General features: G+C 59.6%; 1 protein-coding gene across 1 annotated transcript; it reads right to left on the minus strand.

The window, feature by feature from the left end:
* Nucleotides 1-7,357: 7,357 nt before the first annotated feature.
* POU4F3 (POU class 4 homeobox 3) lies at nt 7,358-8,605 on the minus strand. The gene is made up of 2 exons (XM_057383450.1): nt 8,495-8,605; nt 7,358-8,221 (listed from the first exon to the last, which is right to left on the minus strand). Exons 1-2 carry the CDS (start codon nt 8,603-8,605, stop codon nt 7,358-7,360), a joined length of 975 nt encoding a protein of 324 aa, XP_057239433.1.
* Between the last annotated feature and the right edge of the window lie 1,530 nt (nt 8,606-10,135).

A 10,135-nucleotide genomic window follows, 5' to 3' on the forward strand; every position in this document is an offset into this window, starting at 1 on the left:
GAACACTGCTGAGCAGCCGGCAGCAGCTGCAGCACTCGGTGCACAGGAGCACCCGAATGGCAGACAGTGGGTCCCTCCCCGGGACGTGTCCCGGGACACGGGCGGGTGGCGGAGGATGCCACAGCCTCGCTGGGCCCTCAGGCATCTCCGTCTCCAGCTAAGACTTCCGTTTCCCATTCCTCTCCTGCTGTCAATAAAAAGATCTATATTTTAAATAATGAAAATAAATAATTGTTAGGGGGGCTTTTGGTGGTACTGAGCCGCAGAGACTCTGATACATTTTGAGTTCGCTGTTTGGGGTCTTTATTCATGTGCTTTGCTTGAAGTTGCTGCCACTGTGAGGATTTGGGACAGGTCAGCGGGTGCTGGTGCTCCCCGGGAGCGTGTGGCATGTGTGCCCTGCTCCATCCCAGCATGTCCTGCTTCATCCAAAGAGGGTGGCAGCAGCCCAGGGAGCCGGGCCCTTCCCTGCTCCTGGCAGGGGGATGTGTGCCTGGCTGTGCCAGGGGTGAGGGGCACAGCGCCTGCTCCTCTGCCKGTAGGGAKGAGATGGAGTCGGGTGTRTCCCCACASCCCCGGGTCCCCCCTTCATCCTCCKMACCGGCACTTTCTGATGGCAGAGATTAAGACAGGTTTTGCCCACGATTGTTCAAATCCTYCCCACACAGTGGGGCTGCCTGTCTTCATTGTGTCTTTCATCCTCTTTTCACGTCCCTGTTCCAGAGTTTTCTCCATGTTTTATTGATGTCAGGCTAGCAGGCGGGAGCAGCTGCAGGTCCCTCTCCCAGGTTCAGGGGGGCTGAAGCTGCTGCTGTACCCCAGCCCCTTTCCCCTTTTTTTTCTGAAAACATTCCAGTCAGGAATTCTCAGACTGCAGCTCCTTCAGGAGCAGTTAATGGTGAGCTGCAAAACACGAGTCATTTTGATRAATCTGCTGGCAGCTCCCTGTGCCCCAGGATGTGGCTCGTGGCAAGAGTACAATTTACAGTGATTCATATGCACTKCCATGGATTTCATTAAAACCCAGAATTCCAATAGCTCAGGTTGCTGTTTGCCTGGACACCCTCCCTAGCTACCAGTGGGCACTGGGGGTGCCGGTACAAGGTGGGGGAGCAGCAGGCCAGGAGCACTCTGTTCATCCCCTCGAAAAGCCTTGGCACTGCTCCCGGGGCTGGAGGGGATCGCTGGCCATGCTCCCTGGGAAACTGGGCTGTGGCAGGCACTGAGCCAGGGGAAACCTCAAACCTCACCCGCTGCAGAGCTACTGGGGCTGCTGATGGAATTCTGCAAATGAAACAGCCGGGGGTGCACTGGCTATCCAGGCACTTTTCCAGAGAAGTCTGCAGCTGTGGTTCCCCTGTCTGTCCTGCCGATCCTCCCCAGAGCCAATGTTCCATGGCTGGAAAGCTGCTGGCTACACTGTGCCAGGTACTGGCACAGAGCTGCTGTGCTGCTGCTGCTGCTGCTACTGCTGCTGCTGCCCCAGAAAGTGTTTCCAGGGAGGTTTAAAACTGGCAAAGTTCTCAAATATTTGGATCTCTGTAGTTTTTAAACAGCTATTTGTGACATGGTCTGACTTCTCTGCCAGGTGTATGAGAAGGAGTCCTGAAAACCTAATATGGATGTTTCCCTCTCAAACCTGTCCATGCTCTTGTGTTTTCTYGGTTCAAGGTGAGTGGCCTACTTCATCCTCATCGCAGCTCTGTGCCATGAGCTGGWTTCAGCACCAAAGTTCCCTCTGGCAGCCCTTGAGCTGCTGTGGGCTCCCACTGCTGGGACTGGCCCCTGCTGTGGAGCTGTAGCAGCCATGAGGCTGTGCCTCTTCCTAGACACTGACATCTTGCCATTCTTTTTTAATTTTTTTTAGATTTCATGTTGAAGTGTGATGACAAATTAAAAATTTTGCCCTGGGCTGTCTGCAGGGCCTCTGGGCTGCTGTGGTGCCAGCATCTGCCAGGGAGACCCCCAGATACTGYGCTGAGAGCAGCAGTGGGGGGAGGCTCCTGCTGGCACAGAGGTGCCTCTGCTTTCTCAGCCCCCCTCATCTCGGGGTTCTCTGCTGAAATTGGAGGTGAAGCCATCRGGCTGGTCCCCATCTGCTCCATGGGGACCTTGGGGGCCACAGAGCCGTGCTCCTGCTTGCCCTTGGAGCTGGGCTGGACCAGTCTGAGGCCACGTAAGGCATCATCCAGGCCTTGTGGGGAGCAGGTAGATCTGGGCATTGTTGAGATTTAMCAGGGCACCTCCCTGTTCATCAGCATGGCACAGCACGGCATGGYGTGCTGCAYTCAGGCTCCAGGCACAGAGCTCCCTGCTCTGGTCCAAGGGTCCAAGGCTTGCCCTGTATTTACATGAAAACATCCCAATTTTTTTCTCTACAAATAGAGCCTGCAGATTCCCTCCTTCATGGGGAAAGAGGGTACAGGCTCAGCTATGTTAATGGCAGCAGATGGGCAGGAGGTTTGGAACATGGCCCAAGTCAGCCAGAGCAGGGGTTTGCCAAAATGGGCTCGTTGGAGGTGATGGCTGGCTCTGGCCCAACAGAGTCGAGACCAGCCTGGCTGCCAGTAGCATGTTAACCTCGGGCAGTGCCTTGGCCGGGAGGGACAGTGCCACCGTTCTGCAAGTCCTTCTGAAACCATCAGAGTCCTGTGACTGCATCAGCCTCCACTGGAAGCAGCCATGGCCAGGAGGGTGCTCAGCCTCATCCTGAAATTCTGGGAGCATCCAGGGGAAGTTCTGTCTGAAACCAGCCCCAGAGCTGACACTAATAGAAAAAGACCACTAAAAAGCTGTGTGACATTCTGTTCTGCTCCCGGTCCCTCTCTCCCTCTGTTGCTGCTGGCATTTTATGAATTATTGATGTGCCTAGGTGCTGCCGCTCTCCCGTTTCCCCCGCGCCGCTGCTGCGGCCGCGCCGGCCCCATGCTGGCCCGGGGAGGTGCCGTGGGTCGGTGCCGTGCGCGGTGTCCCGGTACGGTGCCCGTGGGGCGGTGCCGTGGGGCGATGTCCCGGTACGGTGCCGTGGGGCGGTGTCCCGGTACAGTGCCGTGGGGAGCTCCGAGCCTGTTCCCAAGGCGGAGCCGAGCACTCGGTCCCGCTGTCGGAGCGCAGAGCGGGGCTCCCCACGGCCGTGGAGGCTCCCTGTTTGCTTCCCTGCTCTTGCGCGGCTCTCGTCCAGCTCCTGACCGCGACTCCTGTTCCCCCCGAGTCCCTTCCCCAGCCCGCACTGCCGCCGGTTTCTCCACGGGCTGCCCCCGGTCCCCGCTCAGCGCACGGCGCACACACGGTCCGGCACAGGCGGCAGAGCGGGGGTCCGGAGCTGCCCCGTTAATCCCCGCACCGGCGGGGCCCCGGGAGCGGGGAATCGCGGCAGGGTCAGCCGAGGGGACAGCCCGGCAGCTCTGTCCCTGCCCCAGGGACACTCGGCGTGCGGGTCCTGTGCGAGTGCGCGTGACAGAGCGTCAGGARAAGCACATCATCCTCGGAGCATTGCAAATGTGCCTCTTTCCCTCAGAGACCACGAGTGCTCCGGCTCCGGGGTTAATATTTCATGAGGTTTTAGGACAGAAGCTGGCTCCGAGGCACGGGGCAGACATGCTCTCCCATTCCCACAGCATAAGGGAGGGTGGCGGTGGCTCCGGGCCCTGGCATGGGGGCTGTGGCAGGTGACACCGGGACTGTGCCATTGCAGAGGCTGCTCCTGTCCCGTGCTCCTGTGGCTGCTGGGACTGTGGTGAACTGGAGCCAACACACTCTTCAGCACTCTGCCGTGCTGTCCTGTCTCAGGAATGGCATCAGTGTGAAATCCCAGGACGCCTCATCTCATGGCCAATTTGCTCAGGTTTCCTCGGYGGGGGCTAATGTGTTTTCCATGTTAACGTGCCTGCACGTGGCTTCCAACCTGACTGCAACATGGAGCCACTAATACTACATGACTGGCTCACATGCCCCGTTGGCAGGGGACAAGGCTGCAAGCGTCCCACTGCTTCACTCCTCCAGCAGCTTTGGCCTGGGCTGACCCCCAATTTACAATATTTCAGGTTTTCTCATTAAAGGAGGAAGCAAAGGACTTCTCCCACCCCAGTGTCTCTGACAAAAAAAAAAATTTGGTCTATCTAAAATATTTCAGGTTCCTTCACTGCCCCTCCCCTGACCCCTGCTAAAAAAAATACTGGGAAAAAGCACAAAATCTCTCTTTGAAAAGTCCAACATTGAAAGGATTATATAGTTTTTTCCTAAATATTTCCTTATGTCTCTAGATGAATTATTTTGAGCGTGAGGAATTTCAGCCTGTTTGCAACATCAGAACTTGGCCAAATCATGCCACTGGTGCCCCCTTGGAGCCGACACGGGTGGCCGGACCCTGCCCCGATGGGGACATGGACATGGACATGGACATGGACACACACATGGACACACACATGAACACACACACACACACACACACACACACATGCACACGCTCCTGCCAGGCCATCAGCTATTCCCACCTGCACCACAGCACCTGCTGCCTCCCTCCTGGAGCCCCCGAGACCCTCCCGTTTCTCCCCTCCCCCTCACACACGCTTTTGTATATCTGAGAGACACCCCCTGACGCCCCCTCTGTTATCAGATGTGCTGCTATTGATTTCCTCCCTGYATTTGTTTTTGTTATTCATTATTAATGGGATCATTTTTCCATCCTTCGTGCACGAAGGCAAATTTTGTGTAAAAATCAATTGAGTGAGCAGTGCCAATGGCTTGTTTGGTTTTCTGTGCTTTCATCTCCTGTGCACAGGCCCCTGGAGACAGCGTGCAGGATATTAAGGAACAAGCATGGGATGGGGGGAAAAAATCAATTGTTAGTGGTTCAGGAACCATAGACAGTGGTTTGCTTGCTGAGCCTCTCACACATGTACTGGACATTTCCTATCTCTGCAGGTTTCCCTTTATCTGGATTGTGACTGAAAGGGAATTCCCTTTCTCAGCAAATTTCACCTGCATTTTTTATTTTCCCGGTGGGAGGCGGATTTGTGGATGGGGTATACTTTGAAGAATTAAGYGTCCCATGGTGAGTCCCACAGACTCACTGCCCAGGACAAGGAGCCCCAGCCCTCCAAGAAAATTGCAAGACTTGAATGCCAGGCACTGGAGAGACCGAGGTGGGGGCTGTGATGTGGTGGCAGTTTCTCACCAGCCCGGATTCCGAGCGCTAGCTCCATCCCGCCTCCCCTCGCCCCTTGGCAATGCTCGGCTGCCTCCAAGGACTGCTCGTTATTCTAAAGGGAAAACGTGGGCAGCTTCTTTGTGCTTCTTCTTAAATACCGGTTGTGTTCCCGCTGAGGTCGAAAGAAGTTAATCCTKAGCTCCAGGAAGACCAGATGAGTTTCCTCTGTTACAGTGGGTTTGGTCCAGAGCACCAAAGTTTTGGGAGCCACACTCAGGGACCGACTAAGGCAGCAGTGATGACCAACCCAACCAGCAGGTACCTGACCTCCAAAGGAAATCTCAAACGAAGCGATCAGATCCTCTAAGTGATGTCTGGACACAGAAAGGCGTGACTCTGCACAGGCAGAGTGCAAATAGACCCGGGATTTGCAAACTGAAATCTGGGCAGAGCCCCTGAAACACAGCCGGGAGAAAAGGAGCCGGGAGGGAGGAAGGGAGGGCAGGAGAGACAGCGAGCGAGAAGGTCCAGGGGCTTCAGGTCTCCCTGGTGAACGTGTTGGAGGTGAGGAGGAGCTCAYAGGAGCTGCTTTCTGGGACAGCAGCTGCAGGTTTGGGAAAGCTCCTTTAGGATTTGTTTTGCATCTTTTAGGCACACTCCGTAGCTGTGCGAAAGGGGAAAACGTGGAACCGTCAAAAAACCGCAAATCTAGGCAACACCAGAAGGAGCACAAGTAAAACGGCGGTGATTTCTTTGCCGTTGTAGGAAGAAGCCCTGTCCGATCTCCCTTCTAGAGGCTGACAGGGACAGAGGTGGCGGYCGGGGAGCTGTGAGGGTGTGCTGCSCTACAGGGCAGGAGCGGGGGCTCGGCGAGGTGCAGACTGGGTTTAACCCAAACCCAAGAGAACACTAATCCCATCCGAGAGCAGCGCGAGGGGTTGCATCTGCTGGAACACAAAGGATACGAGCCTGCGGTGCCCCGCGGCAGTGGCACCGCCTGGCATCGAGCTGGATCTCCGTCCCGTGTCAGGAAACGCTCCTGGCCCCCCGCACACCCCCTGCCCAGCGCCACCGTGCCCCGACGGCAGCGGGGCCGAGGGAAGAGATAAAAACACCTCTTACATGTGAAAACACCGGCCCGGAGTCGGCGGCCGGGGATTCCGGGGCCGAGCGGCGGAGAGGAGCTGCAGGGAAAATGCTGTCGGAGTTGCCTTCTTTAKAGTGCGGAAGGCGATTAATATTGCGTCGCCTTTACTCTAAATTTTCAGAACCCACGATATAATGACATAAGGGCATTTATTATTAAAGGGCATTTGATTGGGGAAAAATCATTGAGGCTCATTGGAAAAACGCGACTCGAGGAAGCATTACCGGGAGCCCGCGAGGAAAAAGTGGATTCGTGAGGTCGTTTCCTAAYGGAGAACGAGGGTGAGACCCGGTTCTCGAGTTCGATGTTTGTCACTYATTGAAATGCTAAAGAGGAATATTCAGAGGAGGCTCACGCTTCGAACATTAATGTTTAATCGTTAAGGTGCTTCTGGGAATCGCAAATAAAARCCCTTTCCCTCTCCTGAACAGCTTCAGAAACGAAGCCGGTATCGGTTTTTGTGGGGGCATGTTTCGTTTCCCCGGGCCGGTGCCGGTGCGGGGCCCGGCGGGGAGCAGCCCGGTCCCGTGTCCCACTGAGGGGCGTTTGCTGGTGGTGCAATTGCTCTTGCAGGTCATTTCGGGCGTTCCCGTCGGCGCTGCGGCGCGAGGAACGACACGTCCCGGCGGGTTGAAAAATAAACCTTTATTGGGGAGTAGGGCGCGGGGCTCGCCCGCGGCTGGACGGGGTGGGACGGCGGGGGCGGCGGGAGCGGCTCTGCCCGGGGCGCTCCCCGAAGGCTTTGTCCGCCGCGAACGGAGTTCGAGGGCCCTCGGAATTCCCGCCGTTCCGCTCCTCTCCCGGTTCCGCTCCCGGTTCCGCTCCCGGCTCCGCTCCCGGTTCCGCTCCCGGCTCCGCTCCCGGCTCCGCTCCCGGTTCCGCTCCCGGTTCCGCTCTCCCGCTCCGCGCCCCGCGGGTTTCTGTCCCAGGGCAGCGGGCGGGGCTGGCTCGGCGGGGCGGGGGGCGCTCAGGGCCATCCTTCCCGTGCCGTGCCGTCCCGTGCCGTGCCGTGCCGTGCCGTGCCGGGGGCCGCGCCGTCGGGGCGCTCGGGGCAGGGGCGGTCAGTGCACCGCCGAGTACTTCATGCGCTTCTGCTTCTGGCGCTGGTTGCAGAACCAGACGCGCACCACGTTCTTCTTGAGGTCCAGCTTCTCGGCGATGGCCGCGATCTTCTCGGCCGAGGGCCGGGGCTGCAGCGCGAAATACGCCTCCAGCGAGCGCCGCTCGGGGGCGGCGATCGAGGTCCGCCGGCGCTTGCGCTCGGCACCGGGCGGCGGGTCGGGGCCGGCGGGGCGAGCTCKCCGGGCGGCCTCGGCACCCTCCAGCCAGGCCTGGAGCACCGGCCGCAGCGCCGTCATGTTGTTGTGCGACAGCGTCAGCGACTCGAAGCGGCAGATCGTGCTCTGGCTGAGCGAGCCCACGCCCGGCAGCTTCAGCGCCGCCAGCGCCGCCCCCACGTCGGCCTGGGTCACCCCCAGCCGCACCCGCCGCTGCTTGAAGCGCTCGGCGAACGCCTCCAGCTCCCGCGGGTCCGCGGCGGCSGCGGCAACCCCCGGGGCACCCACGGGCACGGGAAGGGGTCCCGCGGCGGCGGTCGGGAGAGGCGGCGGCGGCGGCAGCGGGGCGGGCAGCGCGGGGGGCTCGGCCAGCCCCGCCACGGCCAGCGACGGCGAGAGGTGCTCCAGCAGATCGCCGCCGTCCAGCGCCGGGTGCGGGAGCGGGTGCGGATGRGCGGCGAGGGCGGCGGGGTGCGGGAGGGCGGCGGCGGCGCAAGGGACGCCGCTCATGGCGTGGAAGGTGGCGTCCGGTTTGAAGTGGGGGTGGAGGTGGTGGCCCTTGGCGTGGGGGGCGATGTCCGCGGCCGCCAGCGCCTCGGCGCGGGCCAGCAGGCTCTCATCGAAGCTCCCAAATATATTGCCCTGCAGCTGCGAGCAAGAGCACGCATGGCGAGGTCAGTGGGGAATTCTGTCATCKCCGCCTGAAAAACCGGCCCCGGCACCGCGGGTCCTCCCCGGAGCTCAGGTCATAAAAATTAATAGGAAGGCAGCGGCCCCGCTCCGCATCGCGCGGATCGGGGGCGGRCACGGGGGGGTCGCGGAGCCGCGACGCGCGATGGTGCTGCCGACATGAAAAAAACATTAACCCGGTGCCTGTCAGAAAATGTGGCTTAGAGCGGCWATTGCGCTGCATCCACGTACCTGCGGGGCCGGGAGGCAAACTCTGCGTATCGCCTCGGCGCCGGCGTGCAGACCGGGGAACTTGGGCTCCTGCAGGGCGGCGAAGGGCTGCTTGGCGTCCATGGCCATCATCTCCACCGGCCCGCGGGCGGGACGCCCCGGACATGGGAGCGGAGCGTGTCTGCCCTCGGCACTGCCGAGTGAGCGGTGTTGGGTGGCACAGCTCCCCCGGCCCGCCCCGCACCGCTGCCTCTCATCTTACAGCTGCCCGCGCACGCGTGATGCTCCGGGCACACCGGGCAGGGCACGGGTCCCGAGTCGCTCCGGCCCCCGGGCCCCCCGCCCGCACACCCACCCGGGGCTCGGGCCGGTTGCCGGTGTCCGGGGTGTCCGGCTGCGGCGTGGGGCCGGAGCGACTCGTCTTCCCCGGGGCGTCCCCGCTCCAATCCCGCTCCTGCCTCGGCCGGCGGGTCCCGGCGAAAGAAGAGCGGAGGAGCGAGCGTTTCTCCATGGGCAAAACTCACGGGCTGACGTTTGGAGCAGAGGGGCAGGAGTCCACACACCCACCCCCCGGAAAGCGGTCCTGAAGTTGGCATTGTTCTACTATTGAGCGGCCCTTTCATTCTTGCTTTCCCAATCTTCACACATCTTCAGACAATACTGACTTTGATGGACCTGAGACATAAATATTGYGCAAAATTCCAAGTTCTTACCACAAAAGAAAAATCTGTTGCGAGATTGAAAGTTTCCAAGACTTACATGCCTCGATAAATACGGACCAAAAGCAGAAGGARCTACTATCTGGTTTCTGACAAAACTAAATCTGATGGTGGGCAGGGAAAAGAAGTGTCCCCGCTGTGGTGGAAAGGCTTCCTTTGGGAAACACAATTCGAGCAACACAGAATCAAGGAACGGGTTGGGTTGGAAGGGACCCTAAAAATCCTCTCTCTGCCCCGCTGTTGCCGCAGGTCGGCCCGGCCCGAGCGGGAGCGGCTGCGGAGGGACGGGAGCGAGAGGCGCTGCCGGGGTTCGGGGTCAGCACCGCGGACAGCGCCGGCCCCGTCCGCTCCCGCCCGCTCCGTTCCCGTTCCCGTTCCCGTTCCCGTTCCCGTTCCCGTTCCCGTTCCCGTTCCATCTCTCTCCGTTCCGTTCCCGGTCCCATTCCCGTTCCCGTTCCCGTTCCCGTTCCCGTTTCCGTTCCATCTCTCTCCGCTCCGTTCCGTTCCCGGTCCCGTTCCCTTTCCCGTTCCCGTTCCTGTTCCCGTTCCCTTTCCCGTTCCCGTTCCCTCTCTCTCCACTCCCGTTCCCGTTCCCGTTCCCGTTCCCGTTCCCGTTCCCGTCCCGCTCCAGTCCCGCCCGGTTCCGGGGCCGAGGGCCGGGCCGGGCCGGGCCAGCGCTCTCTCCCGCCGGAGGGAACCGGCGCGTCACTGTGGAGAAGCTCTGTGCCCTGATTTATGATAAAACATTTAAAGGAAATCATTTATATTTCAGAGGCCCTAAATAGGTGCATGAAAGTTTTATCTGAAGTGGCACCGCTTTAAAGGCGGCCCTGCTTGCTGGAAGTAATTAATAGAGGGATAAATTTCAGGCCTTTGTTTTGGTTTGGTTTTAACCCCTCTTTATTTAGTGCTGTCTGTTAATGTCAATAAACAAAAAGATGCA

This window comes from Malurus melanocephalus, unplaced genomic scaffold, assembly GCF_030028575.1.
Source record: "Malurus melanocephalus ecotype Western Australia unplaced genomic scaffold, MMel_1.1 scaffold_633, whole genome shotgun sequence".
Lineage (NCBI taxonomy): Eukaryota > Metazoa > Chordata > Aves > Passeriformes > Maluridae > Malurus > Malurus melanocephalus.